Source organism: Buteo buteo, chromosome 19 (genome assembly GCF_964188355.1).
Source record: "Buteo buteo chromosome 19, bButBut1.hap1.1, whole genome shotgun sequence".
In the NCBI taxonomy this organism is placed as follows: domain Eukaryota; kingdom Metazoa; phylum Chordata; class Aves; order Accipitriformes; family Accipitridae; genus Buteo; species Buteo buteo.
Window position 1 is genome coordinate 9,045,786 of NC_134189.1, and position 22,124 is coordinate 9,067,909.

At 42.5% G+C, this 22,124-nt stretch overlaps 1 protein-coding gene across 1 annotated transcript in view; it reads left to right on the forward strand.

Annotated features, from left to right (window-relative positions):
* TMEM178B (transmembrane protein 178B) overlaps positions 1–21,866 on the forward strand; it is a 219,222-nt gene extending 197,356 nt beyond the window's left edge. Inside the window, exons 3-4 of the mRNA XM_075050996.1 lie at positions 2,812–2,949; positions 21,305–21,866. Coding sequence (XP_074907097.1) covers positions 2,812–2,949; positions 21,305–21,555 — 389 coding nt within the window. The 3' untranslated portion in view covers positions 21,556–21,866. The remainder of the gene's footprint in view (positions 1–2,811; positions 2,950–21,304) is intronic.
* Positions 21,867–22,124: the final 258 nt, after the last annotated feature.

A 22,124-nucleotide genomic window follows, 5' to 3' on the forward strand; every position in this document is an offset into this window, starting at 1 on the left:
TGCTGATGGATTTTGCTGTGTTGTTAATGTAGGGTTCAGCATTCGGAAGATCTTGCGATGTCACGGAAAGTTAGAGGGTTAGTCGCAGCCTTGTGATATACCTGTAATCCCTCCTCCCCTTGTTAGTATAAAAGGAATTAACTGCGCAATAAAAGGGGGAAGTTGGCGCTCACAGTGTGTGTGTTATCTGTCTCTTTCCCTGGTCCGGGCCGACCAGTGATCTAAGCGTGGCACCTTGATATGTAGTGAACGCTACAGTTAGAAAGAGAATTTCAGGTTCCATCAGGAAGAGAGGTCAAGTGAAACAAACCTCAAAGTTGGGCCTAGAAATCTTGGTCTTGCTACTTTAACTGTTCTGTTCAATGGCAAAACTCACACTGATTTTAGTGGGGTAAAAACAATATCTTAGTTTGGTATATAGGGTGTGGGGATGCTTGTGATCCCCTCTGGGACCTATGAAAACTGGCTCCATCAGCTAGGCATTGGGGTAGGTCTGAGGAGTTACTGACACTTTGCAGCTGAATAAAGCTATTTAAATTCAGCTCATTAAAAGCAGGTTGTTAGGGTATGTTTCCATTAGGATGAGCAAGTGCTGTTACCCAGAGTCAGCAGTCACAAGTGAAAATGGAAGGGTTTTGGAGAGCTGACACAGACAGCTGTGCAGCGCTTCTGAGAGACATGTTGTGCTGTTATTGAAGATGACATAGGAAACAGTAAACATTTTATGTTTTTACCTGTTGTTCAAATTGAGCCCAGGCCTTCATGGACTGAAAAATAGGAAGACACTCCGCCATCAGAGATGCTTAATAGCATTTACTGCTTGTTTTAGAAAGCACTCTGAGAAATTCCCAAGGAACAGCGACTAGCATTGCCTGCGGAAAGCGTGAGTTTCTGCAGAAAATGCTTTTTTTTTTTTCTGCACCAGACCTCCTTGAACATATTCAAATTCTTTGTGGGGAGGTTTTGGGGTTTTTTTTGATGGGACAGTCACAAAACCTAAGGTAAAATACAAATTTTAAGGTGTGTATCTTGTTAAAAGGGCCCTGGTCACTGGTGGACTAAAGGCCTGGTAATCTTTATGTTGTCAGAGGGATTCCTTGCAAAAAACAGTGACAATCTACAGGAACCAGTTATAGTTTCAAGGGAGGGATTGTGTTCTGCAACTTGATCTTGCATAAGAATTTCTATAATGAACAGAGCTCTGAGTAAACTACCTTCCACTGAATCAAATCATTCTGTCCCAACACACCTATAGACCTTGTAGATTTTGGATAAGGAGTTTTATAAATCTCTGATAATGCTAATTTATCACTGTTCACAAATTTCACTGAATCTGCACTGCTGGTATTGGTGGTCCTTTTGATCCACTGTGGGAAAAGGTTAAAAAAAAACTCAGAAATTGAGAAACAGTCACAGGCCAGCCAAGGAGAAAAGCTGCCACAGAGACTGGTGGATGATTCACAGTTTTCAAATCTTCCTCCCTCTGTCATAAGCATTCTGTTTCTTGAAAGAAAGTGAAATCATTGCTGTGCAAAAGAAAAAAAAAATTGTTTGAAGAAGGAAACAAATGTTTGGAGAGCTGACTTGGCTGGAATTTTCCCTGCACATATACTCTTGACATATCAGTGCTTAAACTTTCTATGCATGCATGAGGGGGGACAGGGAACAACCAAATGTTAGTGAAGATGCCCCCATCTGTTCCATTATTTGAGGGTGTAAAGATGCTGTTTAGCTCTCATAGGCCTTGCTATTTCGAATGCCAGGTGGTCTCCCTGCCCAGATTTCACATCAAAAACAGCTGTGAAGGTTTTCTTTCCCAGCACATGCAGGAGGAGGGATCCCAGTAGTCCCATCCTTTTTGCAGAAGGCAAATAGGCGATACAGCCAGGTCTTAATTTAAGGGTTCCTTACATTAGGTTTTGGGGATCTTTTTCCTTTATTTATGAAGTACATACAGGTCAGCCCTATGCACCCATATCAGATGTAGTACTCAGTCCCCACTTGCAGAGCACAGAATGCTTTACTGCAGCCCGCTGCCCTCCTCCTACTCTCAGTGCTCCCTGGAGCACTCAAAAACGTCCTTACCAAAAATCATCTGACAAGGTCACCATCTAGATACAAGAGAGGGTGACAAAGCGTCCTATGCCCCAGCTGTGTATCTGCAGCGCATTTATTATCTCTGACACCAGAATATCTGCATGCCTCACCGTCCTGGAGGTACTGAGTTTCACACACACCACCACTGGACAGCAAATTTCCATGGCTGGAATTACACATGGGACGCCGCAGCCCAGAGGGGCTCAGTGACTTGGATCACACAGGGGGTCAGAACTGAGGTGAATCCCCTGTCATGTCTGTACTGGAGCAAAGCATAGAGACTGCTTGGCATATCAGTTTGAGCAGATACCTCCATCGGATGCAGTAGAATAATGGATGGAGATGAGAAGGCAGGATTTAAACACACTTTGTGCTAGCACCCAGAGACTAGAGCTATTAGGCACAGCATTGCGCTGAGGTCATTTTACAACTTCTAATTCCTGAGCAAATTGTCACAAGTCGCTTGGGTGCATCTGCACTGAGCTTTATTGTGTGGTGAAATGGTCACCTGCTGTCTCTCCCCAGCCCAAGCTAGTATCTTAATTTATAGATTGTCCTCCCTCTGAACCATCCTTACTGAAATTATCCCATGCCAATATACACTAAAGACCTTGCAGCTCAGTAGCATTTTGGATTAAGACTGTTATGAACCTCTGATGATGCTGATTTATCACTGTTTACACACATTTTGTTTTTCTATCTTCCCAACTGCAGATCTGCGCAGGATGACAGCTGGCTTCATGGGCATGGCTGTGGCCATCATCCTTTTTGGATGGATTATCGGGGTGCTGGGGTGCTGTTGGGATCGAGGCCTTATGCAGTATGTGGCGGGGCTTCTCTTCCTCATGGGAGGTAAGGAAGTCAGTGTTTGAAGAAATGTGCTTTCCTTGTTGTTTTCATGTTCCCTCTTTCCACGTGTATGTCCCTCCTTTTCTAAGTCACTGAAAACATGTTATCAGAGTTGTTTTAGGTGATCTGGACTTGGTTTCATTCTGAGCTCTTTCTGGTGTACATCGAGGATAACCCAGCTCTAGCAACATGTTACTTCTATTACAAAACAGTGTCCATAAGTCACAGGACTGGAAATGGCCTTCCAAGTTGTTTAGTCCAGTGCTCTATTGTTGCAAGTAACACTGTCACCCTTAAAGTTAAGAAGCTTAATAAACTTAGTAATAAAAATCTGAAGATTATGCAGATGTTATTCCCACCACTATCCTATCTCATAGTGGGACACTTTGGTAACTAAACTGCTCAAAGTTTTAACCTCTATTTATTCCTCATCAGTTGTTCTTGAGTCAAATGTAACCTTTAGTTTATCTGTCTCTTTTCTTTCTCTGATGTACCTATGAAGAGCAATGGTATCCTCTGTTTTCCTTTTCCCACTCTACATATGCTATTTCTTGTAGACTTTTCTCTGTAAGACCAGTTATCAATCCAGCAGACCTTTCTGCCACCTGTTGTTGTCTGTACTTGCCTTTCTCAAATATGGATGAGAAGGACCATTCCGAAACAAGGTCGGATTAATGCCTTGTATAAGTGATGTGACAGTTCCCTTTCTCTGCTGGAAATCCCTTACCTGAAGTATTTTGTGGTTGTATTTGCCTTTTTCATGCTGCATCACGCTGGAAACCCACAGTCATCCTTCAGTTGGATAATACATCCAGGCCTTTTTCCTCCTTTGTAATTTCCTACTGATGATCTCCCAATTTACAGCAGAGGTTCTGTTTATTACTCCCCAGGTACGTGCCCTGGCACTCTGTGCTTTTGAGCTTTTTCCCATTTCTACTACACCAGCCCTCAAGGTCATCCAACATTTCCCGTGTAATGTTCCAGCCTTTCTTACTACAGATGCCATCCAACTTTCTGTCATCAGCAGGTTTCATGGCACGCGGTTACTTGAAATGAAGGGTGTGAGAGTCAAGTCCCAAACACAGCGCTGGGGGAATGTCTCAAAGTGAACAGCACTGCTTCTGTTCTCTCTTTTCTCTGCTGGTAGTTTTTGTTTGGCTGGGTTTTTGCCCCCCAGGCAGATCATCACTTCAATGCATTTGGTTGCCTGTTCATCTGTACTGTGGTGTGACACAGCTAAGTGCGTAAAATATAGGAAAGCTTCTGTAGTCCCAGAAGAGGAGTTAAGTGCTCGAGTAACAAGTATTTATGTTCCAGTGCTGTTGGTGCTGGTGACATAGACATTAGCTCTCGTGGTGCCTACAAACACATTTGAAGTCTGCTAGTACCTTGTGCAAGCACACACTGGTCTATGTGTGGATGTCTGTAAACAGTCTGTTGTGGGTGTCAATACTTTATGTGTAACGGGTCTGCCAAATTAGCTTGGTATTTCTTATGTAATTAAAAGACATGCTTAGTTTGCATGAGGGGCTATTTTGCTCTAATATGCTCAGATATCTGTGTGGTGTTTAACTTAAAACAGCACAACATTCAGATTAAAACATTAGGACTATACTAAATAAATACAGAAAAATTTATTAGAAACTAGCTAAGTCTTGTTTACTAATTGGAAATTATCACTATATATGGGAGAGTTTCTAGTGCAGCTGCAGAGATTACTCATTGGTTTAATGTTATTTGCTTGTCCGTGATTTGAAAGATGGCTGATAAAAGTTTTCAGGTGAAACAAGACTCAGTGTAATGATGCATAATGGGATGGGTCACTCATAGCTTACAAAGTCATCTTTTGGTATGCTCAAACAATACACGTTCCGGTGGAGACAGATCCAAGGTCATGCGACTGGGAACAAAAAGTGTCAGTCATCCTCACAGAACGAGAGGCTGCCTCTCAGAAAGCAGTGGCTCTGAAAAGGTCTCTGCGGTCATGATTACTGGGATCATCCAGCTGCACAGGAGCTCTCAGTGCTATGCAGCTGCTAAATGTGCCAGTTTTGATTCGAATATGCAATAAGAGCATGAGGTGGGGTTATCTCTAGGCAAAGCAAAACTATTTCTGGACATCCTAATCTGCTGTCCATACTAAAGAAGGAGGTGGAAAGATTGAGAGAGGTTTGCAGAAGAGCTACAAGAATGACTCAAGGTCTGAAAAACAAGAAAAACACATCATGCCACAAAAAGCAAATCGCTTGAAACTGTTTAACAGAAGGTTTATAATTGACTTGAACACAGTGTGGAAGTACCTATGCAAGGAGAAGCCATCTGATAGTAGCATGCTCTTTGACTGCTTAGACAAAATAATAAGATCCAGCAGTTGGAATCTGAAACTAATTGAAATGAGAGGCACCAGATTATTTTATCTGCCAAATTCTGCCACGATGTGTGATATTTTTAATAAAGATGTGTTGAGAGGAGATCAAACTTATATTCTGCTCCAGTGTAGACAGGTCTATCAGGGTTACAAAAGGTTTCTCTCTTTCTTGTTTTGCACAAGTCAGTGGCAACTGCTATACCTTTCCCAATCTCTTTTAACAGCAAATGTGCATAAATTAACATCTATGAACTGAAGCAATCAGTTAATAAAATAAACAACTAGAGCCATCTAATCTAAAAGTCAGTAGCTATCAGTGTTTTCAGACTGTGTCATATGTTACACAGTCATTCCTTCTACAGCCAACCAATCTTTTGATTTGAACCTTTTTATTGCTGGATGGTGTTTGAATACAAAGCTGTTACTTCTGTCATGATGTAAATGCTGTCAACATATCATCCTATTGGTCCTCAAAATGCATGGAGCCAGAGACCCTCTTAGTTTTGCCTGACTTTTTCTCTGATCCAATAATGGGAAAAATGCTTTGGGAGGCTTATGACATCTGACCTCATTGCAGATAAGAGGAGATTGTGTCAAATTGGTAGCTATATAATCAGCCTGAAATCTAACTTTCCCTTCCATTTGCAATGCCGCTTGTCTTGCCTATGTTTGTAGTATTTGCTCTGTTTTAATTTCTAGACAAATAGCTCTTCTGTAATGCTTATACATTCCTGGCTTACCATATCTATGGGTTTTATCCCTTAGTGCCCATAGTTCTTCGAACAGGACATCTCAATGGAGCACTGAGAAGTGTGCTGTGATAATCTAACAAGACCAGACATGGTTTCCTTGGCCCTCTGGTTCTTTATTATATTTACTGAACAGTCTTCTTGCTAGCCCGTGTGGCAGTGCCTAATAAGGACTTGCTTTAGTGTGCTTGATCTAATTTCTCAAGCAAATTGCTTAAATAAGTCATTTGTGAAATGCAGCCTGTTATCTGGTATTAGCTCATCTGGAATCCAGGACATGTAAACTGTGATTTAGAGTGTGTTTTACACTGTTATTCAGCATGTTTTGTAACAACTTTAACATTATTAATAATTAATCTTTTCTGTTTAGTCCAAATGTATCTGTATCAACAGCAATCACAGGTCTCTTATGGCTTCTGAAGTTCTTTTGCATAATCTTCTCTATTTATTGTAGAATTTGTATTTGGATTCCTTATCTTGAATGACAGCATTTGCCTGACCACAGTAGGATTTTTTTTCAGTCCCTCATCTTGTACAGAGACAGATGGATACTGCAAATTATGTTTAGTATTTTTGACCTAATTTTGCACAATGGTACTATTGCATAGCCTCCTGTACCCAGAGTTGCACTATCTGTTGTAGTTCCATTTCAGTATTGTCAGTATGATTTTATCCTGCAAGGTGGGAGAGTTTCTCTTTTCAAGAGTTTCTTCATTTGGAATTGCACTCTTAAGTTTCACTAAAACGAGTTCATTTTATGCATCTTACTTCAGACTGTTTAATTCCATTACAGAAGTGGGTCATACTCAAATTATACATGACTCCAAGCACATCCTTTTGCAGCTTCTTGCATTTTTTCTACATGCAAATTACTGAAAATCTGTGCATCAGTAAAAGCTCCATACTGGGCATGTCATCCAGTAATTTTGTAATTTTATAATAATTTCTGGAACCTTAGAAGCATCTGTAACACTACTTCCAAATGTCAGAGTCCTGTGGCAAACCTGATGCTTTCATGCTTATCAAGTACCTAGCAGTAGTCTAAAAGGAATTCAGTTAAACATCTACCTGAGGAAATTATATGTTGTGTTTTGACCAAAGTATATTTACTTGCACCAAAACCATGCCTTTGCTTCTTCATGTCTAGACGTGACCTCCTCATCAGTTCCCAGGAAGTAGTGCTCACATTTTCTGGCTTTGAGAAGTTCTTTTGAAAGTATTCAAACCCTTGACTTGTTTGGTTTTATTATCATGGCAAGCCTGTCAATTCATTTGGTTGGTGTCTTTCCTTGCTCAACAGCAGCTAATTTCATTACCAGGTCAAGGTCAAATTTCAGTTTTCCTTCCAGCTCCAAAGAGTTGGGATGCTATGAATTGGCACACTGGCAACTCTACCAAGGCAAATTCCTGTATCTTCAGGAATCCCTCCTTACAGTTCTTCATCAAGTTGTTTAAGAATATTTCCTGTATCATGATGAGCAGACAAGCTATATATCCATCTAACTATTGGTTTTTCTACCTGCTCTCCAGTGCACTCATTCATAGGGTTTTCTTGTTTCAGCATCTCAGATTCTGCAAGGTTGATTGTCTTTCCACAACCATGCAAACCCACACCTTCTGTTACTGTACTTACTTTATAAAATCAGCTTTTAAAGACAATCTCTGATAGCCTGTTGTTTTCCCAGTTCAGATCTGATTTTATTTCAGTCAGCTGTTTTGAAACATCACGTGGCTTGCTTTATTTCTAGTTTTGAGGCCAGGGCTGACTTTGTATGTAAATGCTTCCAAACTCTTCTCCTCCTCATCAGTGCCTGCTACGGGGAAAGAGGGGTGGCAGGACTGGCCCATGGTGGCATGCCCCAGTGTTTCGGCAGTGGTTGCATCCTCCCCTTCCCTACCTGGTGCACCTCCCTGCTGTACTCTTGTCACTTGTACCAGCTGGAAATATAGAATAGCACTTTCAATATCTTGTTCTGGTACTTGCTTCAGCACAAAATTCTCCCTGGCCAAATTACATCCTTGGCCAAAGCTACATCGCTTGCTTTTGTAAATGTATTAAAAGACCCACAAAGAATGATGTTTTATCATCCTTATCAGAGCTCTGTCCTTCAGCTGCACATTCATGCATTTTCCTTTTGTAAGTCTGTAATTTGTACTGAGAACACATTTCAGTGAAATTGTTAGGGGGTTTACTGCATGCCTAAGAAGGCAGCCCTTCAGGGAGAGACTGCTGCATTGTCTTATTTTGTTCCAAATTTACTGCAAATAAATGCAATAAATCATCTCTGCACTTGTTTACTGTTTTACCTGTTCTCTTCACTCTTATCTGGTCTCTGCCAGTTTTGTCTTGTGGCATGCACTTTAGGATCACTTCAGGGTTTTTTCCCCATTTGCTAACAGTTTCCTTAGAGAAGCATATAATTTTACTAGGCTTGCAAATATTCATTATTCTTTGCAAAGTCAAGTGTGTTTCTTGCTATAACCTTGCTTTGAGCCAATTATAAATTTTACCATTAATAATTCAGTCTCTAATTAGTCTATTTGAAAATTATTCCAGCTGCTAAATGCCCTTATTCGTGTGATTTAACTTCACCATGCAGATCTGTAATAAAATGATCTGTAGTCTCACACAGCAGCTCATTTCTTGTCTTTGTCTAGTGACATTTTTGCATGAAATACTGGGCTTGGGGCTTTGCTTGGGTGTCTGAAATTCCCTTTTTTACTGGGGCTTAAAGGTCTGAAAGTCTTGCTGTACACATACAGCAGTGCTATGGAGTTTTTCCTCTCCGATTTTCTGTCCTAGCATTTGCTTTCAGAAACATCAGGAATTTCTTTCATCCTCTCCTCCTCCCTTAGCTCCATGATGATCTGCCAATCTGGGGGATTTGAGTGCCATTTGCCAGCTCCACTTCTGCCGCTGATTTGGGTTTCTTCTGACTCACCTAAGAGTGCTGCAGAGACATTGCCCTTTGCAGCCCGTCCATACTCACAGGACTTAGGTCAGGGTTACAAAAGCTTCAAACCTTTTCCCATAGCAGAGGTGAGCACCTATTCTTTCCAGTGCTGGCTGCTGCAGCAGAGATAAGCAGGCAGGAAAGATGTGTGAGAGGGAAGAAAAAAATAAAGTTATGCAGGTGTACTGGCACAATTTAACGCTTTATTTCAGATATGCAAGAAAGGATGTTTATTGAAGAAATAAAGAACAACCCACTTAGGAATGTGTGAGTGCATTCTGCTTTTGTATTCTAATCCAGGGAGAAACAACCTTTTATAAATCATTTCCATCCTCCTCCCTTCTCAGAAATAGATCCAAAATATTCCTTCCCTCAGTCCAGGGGTAAGTCAACAAACTGCTTTATCAGCCCCGCAGCCAGAGGATGGACTGACCATTTACACCGGGTCACCTTCTCTTGCCCCGGCCATACAACGCTTCACGCGGGTCTGTCGCAAGGCGCCGGGGGGACAAGGACACACTCAGGGTTTTGTGCCAGTGCCTGCTAGAGCCCAGCAGCTGCCAGAGCACTACTCGCTGTGTCCAGGAGCTGACGACCAGGCTGATACTGAGGGATGCAAACCCCAGCAAAAAGTGAGACTTCAAAACAGGGCTTGGGAGCCCGTGCAGCACAGTTGTCGGTACAGATGCGCCGCACACGTCTGTATCCTCTTTCACTCCCCGCCTCCACGGAGAGTCTTGTCTTCAAAATCCCCAAGCCTGTGTGCTGTGCTTCCTTCGCCTGTGCTGTGCATATGTTAGTAGATGACAACTGAGGCATCTGTGTATTTGCAGCCATGGATTGTTACCAGCTGTTGAGTCATTTGAGTCCCAAATTTAACTCACTGTACTTTGAAAATAGCACATAGCAGTAGAAAATAAGAGTGTTTATTCTACACAACTGTGGTCCTGCCATCTCAAAATAATCATTCCGCTGCTGAATAATTTAAGAAACAAAAATGGAGCAATTTAATACAGCAAGTGTAAGGCAAAGCTCTCTGATTGACATCTAGGCAGTTACGAAGTACTGTCATAGCAGCTGCCAAGAGGAGGCAAAGAGAAAGATAAACAAAAAGAGAAAGTAAAAGACATTCTTTGGAGTTCATCTGGAAATACAGTGGTTCTCACAGGGCACCTAGGATTTCTATTTCTCACTAATAATCAAGGTCTCTACCCATTCTTCAGGATGTTCACTTGTGGTGACATGATCAATCACAACACTGAAGATGGAAGAGAATTTCTGTGATCATATTTATTTTTTTCTTTTCCACAACATTATTCTTTGAAAATCCATTTTCTTGTGCTTCTTTCCTAAAAGGAATAGCACTAGAAAGCTTATATAAAATCTTTTTTTCCACATGGAAAGATAAGTGCAAATGCACATGTGTGCACACAAGCGTATGCACGCAGATCTTAAGCAACAGCACGTGATCTTTACAAAAACAGAGGTCTACAATAAGTGGCTGTAATCTGAGCTGTGAAGCTTGACATAAATATACTTTTCACAAAGGCATAGTACATTTTGCCAGTTTGACAAGCATTTATAATTCAAAAAAAGTTGGATCACTGGAAAAAAATGAGATGCCGATCATGTTTTAATCCTGCAGGAGATACTAAATTAGTGATGACTGCAGAGGAACTTAGGAATTTAGCAAAACTCCTTGCAGACCACAGCAAGAACTTATTCATGTGGATTGACCTCCAGATGGAGACAAAGGCTGGGTTGTATCAAGAGATGCCATAAATTGGTTATGAAAGTCTTTGAAACAAGCCTCAGCGCGACAAGGTCAGTTCCCCTTCTGCCGTGCCTCCCCCACCACACATGTACACTCCTGTTCCTACTTATGCTTTTGGTTAAATTTTGCATTATGCTCTAAAGTGATTTAAGGCCTCGAATTGGAATGAACTTGAGTTAATGTACAGCATTAATAGGTTTTAAATGTTTAAACCTCTCTATGGCTCTTGATTGTTTAAAACCCTCACACACATTACAGTGTGTTGTGGAAGGCAGAAAAGGAGCTGATGAAGGTCTTTATGGACCTGTGATGAGACCCAGAGCTCGGAGAGGCCATGCAGGCTTTGTGCCTTAGTGCCCACCAGGCAGGAACGTAACAAGGCCAAATGCATGCCTATTAAGGTAATAAGAGTTAGCCTGTTTTTAAAAATGTCCTTTTTCATTGCTTTCAGGATTTGTCAGTCCCTCTTTTCAGACAGCTCTCTCCTGCACAGCTTGTGGTATCCCTCACAGACAGGGTCACAAGTCATGTTCCTTGGCCTCATTTTAGTCTAGGTTTCTGGGGCTTAAAGAGTGGCCCTTCTTTTCTTATGTATTTCAAAACCTGGTCACTGATGGATACATGTCCAGATACATATATATAAGTATAGGTCCACTGGGCATATACATGACCAGTCCGCATACGTGGATAGGACTGGACGTGCTTCTTCATCCTGACCAACTAACCATTAGTAATCAGCTTTTTTGGGGGGTATCACTTTCCTTTTGAATGTTACCTGATTTCCTATTTTCACTCCAAAAATAAACATGTAGGAAATCATCCATGCAGACATACACACGCTTCACCACCTTTTGGGGTTTTAATATGATGCCAGGGTGGCCTGTTTAGCATTTCCAAGTCAGAAAGCAGTTGCTCAGCTGACGGCCTGACAAGGCTCGCAGTACATTACGCTTAAAAGGCAGAACTAGGGTAGCGTGTTACGTCTTTACTTCTAGTACTTTTCTATGCTTACTGGTGCACTGAGAACACATTTTGCATTTATTTATTAATGCTGGCATCCATTTTGAAAAGGAAATAGGAGACTTTCTGGAAATATGAAAGATTGCCTGCTTTCACTGTACAGGCATCTGTGTGTCACTGTGTACCAGCAACTGAAGTGCTCTTTTATAATTTTGTGTTGTAATACTCCTCAAGGGGAGTCATAACAGACATCTTTGCATCTCCTACAAAAGCAGAATTACGTCCTTCTTCTCACAGAATACTATTTTCATTAGATGCTATTTTTTTCCATTACCTCAGGACCTTAGCTGATTCTTTAGGTCAAAACTGGCAGACCTAGCCCTGAAAAGCCGGGACCTAAGAGTTAACACCTCCATAAGAGAATGGGGGTGGGATATAGAGATGGGTTTTTTTCAAATCAATAACACAGCTGTACTGTATGGTGTAGTCATTTAGAGGTGGGGTTTTTTTTTTCCTGGAAGGAAAGGCACAACAAGAGAATTCATTGTCAACTCCATAGCATTTGATCTCCATGGAAACATTATCAGCTGACTTCAAAGTCAACCTTCAAATGTGTTGGATTTTTTTTTTTTCCTGTGGCTCGCTTCTGACACTCCTAGATGTGCACTTGCATGCTGGGGGGAGAAATACCAACACAACCAATTCTGGCAACCTTGTACCTGATCACAGAAGAGCACTGGCATTTAAGAGAAGGAGAGGAAAGGCTTCATAATGAGGTGCAGAGATCTCATAGTCTGGAGCAAAAGACAGAGCAAGTATTATATGTCCATCTATAAACTCATTGTTTTCCAGTCTTAACTCAAATTTGTCTCCCTGAATTTGGCATACAGTAAATTAAGGAGTCAGCTCACTCTGGCTTTTCAGCAAAAAGAGCTCTTCATATTCCTGTGCGTGTTCATTTTAAGTCAGCTATGCTGACTTGTAATTTCTCCCTCACCAGGACAGGAGGTACTGACAGAAGCATCAGTACCTTCTAGAGTTACAAGAACAGAAAACCTAGCGTAGTCTATGAAGAGCATGCAATCCAGTTTGCTTCTCAGGGATGTCAGTAGGTCTTTGGGAGGGCTGACAGAAGGTGAATTAAAGTAGGAGCAAAGTAGGGGAGACAGATCCGATAGAAATACAAAAGACTTTCCCACCCACAGTCCTGGAAAACAAGTTATGTGTATTTTAAAATTCCATGGTTGTTACTTATCCCTTAATAATGTCACCAGGTCCTTGATCTGTTGCTGGCTCCTGAATTCCAATGGCAAGATGCATCAAGGCCAAAGGAAGACAATGAAAACAAATCTGGCATTTATTATTGGGTTGGTTTTTATAAAAAAAAAAAGTTTGCTGAGTTTTTTGCATGCCTGGCATCAAAGAGGATAGAAGACTGCACATGCAACAGAAGGAAGAGTAATACTGGCATGATTTGCTAGACAGAAAGAATTCTTTACAGAGAGAAAGGGGAGCAAATTTCTGTGTGTGGCAGATCTTGTTAAATGCAGAGGCTGAAGCAAGGTTTAGATTCACCTTCTTGGCTCCTCAGGTTGTCAACTTAGAAAAAACAACATTCCCCTTGGACAAATCACTGCTACGCTTGCTTGGTCTAATCTGCCTGGACAGAGTCCAAGTGGCCAGTGGAAACTCCACAGAGAAAGCAGCTAGACCTGACAGAAACTAGATGAGTGGGACCTTCCTCATTTCTGCACAACCCAGGTCTTCCAGGCGATACAGGGACGAGTCACACCAATGTACTTGTGGGGGCTACAGAGGCTGCAGACGTACTTCCTCTGCAACAGGAAAGAAGATTCCAGCATGTGATACTTGAAGGTGGTACAGGGTCAGGGTACTTTGTTGCTTGCAAGCATTCACATGAATGATGTAAACTTCATAGGGGTGGCCTGCACTAAGTAGTCCTTTTTGACAAGGCAGTTACATCTTATTTTGATTTCTGGCTAGTATATCTCAATACCTGTATCACTTAGCACATACAGAAAGGATTTTGCTGTTTCTGCCAGGTCAGCTCAGGGAAACAGTAATAGAGCCCAGAGCCTTTTGCAGCAAAGATCCTCAGTTCACATTCAGTACAAACAACTGAAAGTTGTACAAGTGAGGAGTCCTTTGGTCACTTGAAAAAGATGAATGGATAGGCTTCTCTCCAGCACCTGAAGGGGAAAATATCCACATTGGGTAGCTACCACCATCACCCAGAGCTCCCAACATCTCCTTTAGTAGTGCCTTCAGCAAACAGAACAATTAAAAAGACATGCAAGTAATTCTACCCTTTCAGCACTGAAAGTATTCCCTCTAAGAGTGTTTTTAGTGACACACACCAGTCAACGTGGAAGAAGGCTGCACTGAATTTGTTTGTGCTGTGTCTGTTCTCCAGTCTCACTTGTCTTGAAGAACATGTCTGAAGACTTTTCAGCAATTTAAGGTTTCCTACAAAAGAAAGATTCCACAAACTCTCTGAGATTCCTTCTGAAAGAGGCTCAATTTTTTGACTGGAAGAAAAAGACCTTGCATAGAGAGACGCAGAATGACCTGGTTGCTAAAAGACCAAACGCAATGTGGTGCACAGATTTCCCATGCTATGGGAGATGTCCTGTGACAAGGCAAACCCAGCCTGACCCCACAAGTTTCTCTTCAGCTCTGGCAAATGCCTAGGCTGGGAAGCACCTGCCTGAGGTACAGTTTGATACTAAACTTATGTGTCTTGTCATCTGGCAAATCTGAGATGTGATGGAGTCACTCAAGTTTCCCCAGACCTCCAGTGCCCCCTTCCATTTAATCTTTTAGCCTCTGCCTGGGCCATCCTGGGCGGTCCATACTGCAACGGATAAAATAAACCAGCCGGCAGCCTCTGCGTGTTGCCAAGCACGGTGCTTGCCAGCACAAGGATGGGATAATTTCACTAACCTTTGATTAGGATGTTTCTTCATTTTGACATTGAGAGATCCTCTTCCTTCCTTTCCCTTCTGCTCCCAGGAAAATATGGAATCACATCCCACTACTACAACTGGCACAATTTTTGCTGCCTCCTCCATTGTGGCTGCAAGTTCATGAGCCATTATGTTTGCTTAATGGCTGTAGTCAGGCCACTTCATTATTGCTAGATTATTTTGGGTGGGTCATAGGAATCACTATTGCTAAAGTAATCAGAGGGTTATTCAACTCAGGCTTTGATCAGCTCCTCTATTTCTCCCTAGTCCATTTTATCAAAGCAACGTGCCTTTAGCTAAGTAGTGTTGCTTTTGCCTTACATGCCAACTCACAACATGAGAGGGTGCTTGCTAATAGCTGGTGCTCACTGGCTGCAATAGTGTACAGCATGGATATCCACTCCCAGTACAGTCCCATGCACTGTGGGATATGGCAGCAGAAATGTCACCACGTGCAAATCTGCAGGGTGCTATAAAGTACAATATAGACTGTCAGTTGTATCAGCATAGCAAACTGGAGATCAGCCCTCAACTGCTGTAATATTGTTCCATATGCTATACTGATTTACATGAGCCTAAGGATGGTACCCATTAAGTATCTGCAGTCATGACAGAGGTTACCTAGTCCTCTGGTGCCATAACATATTATGGCTTGTGCAGTGGCAATTCAATAGACAAGCACTGCTGCTGAGTAACACACAGCAGGCGTACAGCTCTGGTATGGTGTGGGTACCGCTGGTACATTTTGAGGTAGGAGGCCAAAGGCCAAATGCAAACCGCATTCTGACAGTGGCTATAATGCAATATCATAGCACCACTATAGACCCTGCAGTTTACTCTGGCTCATGGTATAAAATAAAAATGCATTAAGTTCCAACCCAGGTGGGTATATGGTCTGACAAGGACACCGCACCGAATCTCCATCACCCAGTCAGACTTCGTCTTTCCATCTCGGCTTTTTTTATAAGGGCAATTTTCCAGTAAACCCCTTGCTATTCTGCAACCTATCGGTGATGCTGCAAGCTGCTTCTGCTGGAACAGTACATAATTAAGCAATAATTTATATTCTGTGCGTGTATGCACAGAGCAATAAAGTGTTCTCAAGAGCTGCGTGCTGCTGAGGCGTTTAATCCGTGCACAGAAGGAGTTTACTGCAAAGCTGCTCCCTCCAAAAGGCTTTTGTCATCACTGTGTTGGGAGGGAATTCAGTTTATTCTTTAATAATTTCATTTGATTGTGATATAATTTAAATAGCTAATGGTACACACTCTACTTTAGGATCAGACCTCATTTTATTTGTTTGTTTGATGTACCTTGAAAGTAGTAAAAGCTAGCAGGGCAGAGAGAAAGTAAAGATAATGTTGTTTCACTTGTGAGATTTTTTTCCCCATAACCCTATAATAAAAAAGTGATGATAATTAAATAAACAGCACTCCTTCCAAAGGCATTAGTGGCCACAAATTGCCATCAATCACAGCTACCAGAAATACTTTAAAAGGTGGAGGAGATTCACATTTATTTGAGAACTGCATAGTTTCAGAGGACATCTTAAAATCCATACCTTTGTGTTTCTCTTTTTATCTACTAGTGTTTATAAGTAATACTTGACATTTCTATCTCTGGAAAAAAACAGAAGGGGAGAAGAAGAGGTTTTTTGTTTGTTTACTTTGTACATCTGACAGTACAGTTAGTTCGTGAGTCATTTCTGCCTGTTGTGGGGGAAGGGAACGAGCGTCATTCTGTCAGACGTGGAAGAAATGTTTTCCAAATAATGAGAAAAATGATTTGTAGAGAGGAGGGTCTCAGATGTGGGCCTGGTGCCCGGATCATTTTAATTACTGGCTTTTTGGATTTTCCTTGACTTCAAATTGGTGATGTCTCCTTCAGGCTACAGTCAGACACTTCATCCCTAATACTAGGGGGGAGGATGTTTAGATGAAGCTCCTGCCAGCGGGGTCTGCGCACCAGCACCACGAAGGCTCACCTTGGTTTGCAGTATATCTAAGAAAGGCAGCAGTTCTTGTCTCACAAAACACCCCGGACCCTGTGAAATCCCTCAAGCTCTAGCGCTGTGGAAGCTGAGCTGGGTCTGTGGGTGAAGGATGTGGCTTCTGACATGGTTCAGGGGGGCACTAGTGTAAGGCAATATTCAAACACATTTGGTATGGGTGGTTTGAGCCTGTTTGTGTTTAAATCAGTTCACTCACAAGCAGTTCTGCTCTCCCCTGGAGGTGAGGTTTGAAAACTGCAAATGGAGGCATTGCAGCCCCTCGCACAGTGGGGCTGATCAGAAAGAAAAGGGACGTTTATCAAAAAAAAAAAAGAAATTCCTAGCAGCAGAGGCCCACAGCTCTGTTTGATACAATCATGCTTAAAAACAGCTCCATTAAAGGGCTTTGACTCATAATCCACCTCAGATTAGGCTTTGACTAACAATGATATTCCCTTTCCCAGCCATCCCTCTCCTGACCATGTCTGCCTTTGCAGCAACGATGGCAGGACCCCAATCTTATACACATATATAACAAATAAGTTCATCTGTGTCCTAAACTTCAAGTCTAAATGGAAGAGACATTCAGTGTAATGTTTAATATTCTTCTTCTGTAATATATAAGAAGAAAAACACAAGATAGCCATGAGGTATTTAATAGCTTAGCTGCTCAAACCGCTGTTGATCATCAGTCCATTAGCAGGACAGGCACTGTCAAAACCAGCCCAAGAGGAAGGGCGGCTGTCTGATAAGGAGTAAGGATGGAGGTTTGACTACATGTCAGACAGCAGCTTCTGTGGCACAGACAGAGCTTTACATGAAGTTTCATCTCTCACCTGACTGAAGCATTTTGCAGTGACACATGAATTTCGTTTGTCAAAAACGCTGCTTTTGCCTTGTCTCATTCATTAGTGTTTCGCTTAGGATGATAATGTGTAAATCCCAGTGCAAAGAATTTAGCATGTTCTGCTCTACCCAGCTGCTGAAGGAGACGGTCTTTATCTCCCCCGTCCAGCTCGCGTAGCAGCACATCTCCAGTGAGCTCTTATTACCGCCTGTCATTCACATTCTGCGTGCCAGTGCCATGGCTGGACCACCAGCCTTCAGGTCTGGTCATCTGCTTCAGCCAGAGTTATGGGGAGTGTTTTTCACAAAGAAATTAAAGTTTGTGTTTCTGCGGCTGCCCAGGGATCTGGGGCATTAGTACACATGTAGGGGGGCACCTCTCTGACAGCAAGAACCTGCCAGGAAAGTGAATAAGGGTTCAGTTTATTTTCTGGGGAGAAAAAGAATCTCAGCATTGGGGAAGCTCATGACTTGCTGCAATCCCGCTGCCTCTGAAGCACCATGTCCATAGTGCAGGCAGTGTCATGGGCAGGAGCGACAGCATCCATCCTCCTGCCATGCCAGCTCCGTGTCTCACCCAAACTAGCAGAGGCTACATTTCCAAGTGTAAGCTCAGTCTCTGCATCCCTTCCACCCATTACTCTGTCACTATGATGGCCAACAATCATGCAATTTGCAAGGATGATCCTTTGTGTTACAATTGCCCGTTCATGAGGAAAAGCTACTGAACAGTCGTGAGGTAGTAACCGTACTCAGTTTTCATCAGTAACCCTCCTGGTGAGAGGCCAGATTAACTACAAGTGGGAACTTCTTTGCTTGGCTGAATACAAACAACACATAGGACTCATATAATGGCCATAAAGATTCCTCTAGGTGGTATAAAATGGCATTTTTTTGTGTCTGTAATGAATAGCACTAGGGAGGCTGATAAACCTGTGCCATACAAGACATCCTGCAGAAGCACAGGGGAGTGACTGGCTGAGGACTGTACTATGCATCCTCTAACGTGCATGGCAGTCATTATTTGTCATCGTGGGATTAGCACATTCTCCAGCGAAGGGGCAGGACAGGGGCAGCCTATTGTAAAGAAGTCTCATGCTTGTGATTTGCTTTATTCTCTATTGTTGTTACTCATTCTTCTTTATTGTTTGTTTGTTATGGGGCAGAATACCCCCAGCAAGCTTGAGTGCCAATATATTGGGCACTGCTTGAATACAAAGAGTAAGCAACACTCATTGCATGGAAGAGTTTGTGATCAAAACAGCCAAGACAAAGTGTGAAAGCACAGGGAGTATTTGAAATCCAGAGTTATTTCCTTCCCTTTTGTACTTAGCAAACGCAGCTTCAGTCTGGCCGCACAGATTTTTCCACCCACCTCTCTTAACAATCTTGTATTTCGACAGAGCTGAAATTATCATGTTCTTGCTAGCAAAGAAGGGCCTTTCATGTAATTTTCTTACCACAGCCATTTGAAATGAGCCACAGAGCTTGGTTCAGAGCACAGTGGCCGTGATGGATCCTTTTTTCCCTGATCCCACAATGTACTAGTCATGTTGGCATGTCACACAGGGAACAACCGCGTTCTTGCCAGACCCTGTCATGTTACTGGATAACCTAAGTGACATGGTACAACATGGAAAGGGGTGTGTGGTTTCTAATCAAACCACCCAATTTTTTGACTAAGGGATTCTGGGAGAGAGACCTCCCCATCTATCCTGCTCTGTGCTTTGAATTAGTGTAGGACATCTCTGAAGACAGCTCCAGAGCCTGGGATCTCACAAGGCTTCTGCAAAAGTCTAGAGCACTGATAGTAGACTAATTGGGTGCTGGTGAGAGGCAAGAAGGCTGGTTTTATTTAAATAGGCATATTACCTACTGCAGCAGCTCACTGGTCCTCACTGGTACCCTGTGGCACTATTATAATATGAGTACTTATGAATAACCTGGGCCATCTGGCAGCTATATACAGCATTAGGGGAGGCACCCAGAGTTCCCATATTCCCTGACCTTTACAACAGAGAATATCTACAAGTGGCACTCCAAAACACATTGGAGAAAAGACAGTCCAAATAGACAAAGCAGTGATCAGAAGAGGGAACAGGGAGGGCCATGATGGTGGTCTCACAGCAGGTCCATGATAGAGATTTGCCTGCAGATTCTAGACCTGTGTGATGTTCCTACTAAGTAAAGGAGGTGGGTATGGTGGAAAGTCCACACACTTTTGGTGGTGTATATATGTTCCTACAAATGACCCCAGTTTCTGAGCCTAAGTCCAGGCAAATTCACCATATAATCTTACCTGTGTCCTCAGAGTGGGGAGTCTAAAATCAATTTCTTCAATACAGCTGCAGCTAAAAAGAGCAAAGCAGCAGAGAAACAACAGGAAAAGTGTTGCCGAAGAGAAGGAGAAGCAGGGGCAGGAAGGAGTAGAAGGAGGCAAGGACACCAGAGGAAAGGAGCTTGACACTAAAACTAGGCTGGCTGTGACTGCTTTGGAGGTTCATGCTATCTTAGGGATGGGGCCAGGAAGAGTCGGAAATTCCTCACCAGCAGCTGCTAGTGAACAGATGCAGGACATGCTGCACCGGTGGCACACATAGCATGCTTTTGATCTGTGCATGAACAGCGGGACGACACACGGGACCGACCATGCATGTTCCTATAGCACATGTCCTGTAGGTTGCCTTCTGTGCCCACGGCTCTCCAGGCAATTCAGAGAGGCCCACGCAGGGAGGAATTAGAGAGGAAAAATAAACTACCAACTTTATGTTGATTTTAGTTATTGTCTCTTGAGACAAGCTCGTAACATCTGTAGTTATCCATTATTTGGTGTGTGGGTGGCAACTGTGACATTTCAGGAGCTCACAGTTTAACTTTGATGAAGCTGGAGTCCAAAGATCAAAATTAGATTCATCTGGGTGGGCTAAGGTTCAGCCTCTCATCTAATACGTGTGTCTTTCCATAACACTTACCACCTGACAGAGTTATGAAGCCTGTCCTCACAGTGTTCCCAGGAAGAAAAGAAATATTGCTTGCAGAGATGGAAAACAAGAACAGGATATTTTGAAGATTTCCCCAACACTGCAGAGGGCATCTAAATTGGGACTGGAGTCGTGCAGAGAGTAGAATATGAATTTTGTGAGGGATTTTAAGATTTTGACAGTGATATTTAAAAGGGGAGTGTATAATGAAAGATTTCAGATTTTGATAGAAGAAGAGTCTGAAAAAAATCTCCCAAGTAATTTCAAAGGTATCTTTCAACAGAGCCAGAATATGTCAAGTATTTTGTACTATTTTCATCTATAAAATACATCACTGAAAAAATGAAATTAAACAAAACATTCAAGCTTTTTTCCCCCCAAAAAAAGTATTGAAACATGATGATTCACTCTGTATTTGTCTGCAGCAAGATTCCAGAAAAATCAATGGTTTCATGAAGCATTCTGGTTCCCAAGGGAGTGCTCGTAATGAAAAAACTGTTCCTGTTGAAGTTTCTCCATACAGCTCTGTTCAGCATCAGATCAATATTCAAGGCTCTGGTGGCACTCAGTTCTTTCCCCGTGGAGCTGCTAGACTAAGCCACTTTCTATACGAAAATCTTCCCTTAGGTATTTCCTTACTGCTTGCACCAGCTCTTCTCAGGCGACTTGGAAAGTGGTATGTCTATCACTCTTCTAACTTCTCTTTGTTTTTTTTCTTCCCTCCTTCTCCCCTTCCCGCTCTCCTCCAGGAACCTTCTGCATCATTTCACTGTGCACGTGCGTGGCTGGAATCAACTTTGAGCTCTCCCGCTACCCCCGCTACCTGTACGGACTTCCCGACGACATCAGCCATGGCTATGGCTGGTCCATGTTCTGTGCGTGGGGGGGCCTGGGCCTCACTCTTATCTCTGGCTTCTTCTGCACTCTGGCCCCTTCTGTCCAACCTGTCCCCAGGACCAACTACCCCAAATCTAGACCTGAGAATGGGACAGTGTGCTAAAACAAATAGCAAATACACACACACACATACATATATATATATATATGTCTATGTATACCTATACATGCATATATATGTATATATAATTATATATATATATATATATAATCTCAAATTAATGCCAGTGCCAAGGTAGAGCTGAGTCCAACATGGCACTCACATCTCCACCGGACTCTGTGTTGCTTCGTTCTTTCTCACAGTGATGGGAAAGCTTTTCTCTCACATGGCTCTTCCATCCAACTCTTAACTTCAGCATCATACCTTAGAGGTTGAATGAACATACAGTTGCACCTACCTACTGCCATTTGGGAAGGGGAACAGGGGGTCCGTTTGGGGGATCTGGAACCAGAATCTGTACAGGACATGGAGGGTGGGGTGGGGGGGACAAAAAGCCTGTCCATTGCAGCCAGAAGGGAAAATGCAAACAGCGAGCAAAGGAACAAATCAAGCATTCGAGCCACCTCTACAATGTACCTCCTCAAGGCCATTATCAGAAACCCACCTACTTTCTTTTTCTTTCTTAAAACAAAATGACAGAAGCCTGCCCTGTCATTGGTTTTGGGGGTTGT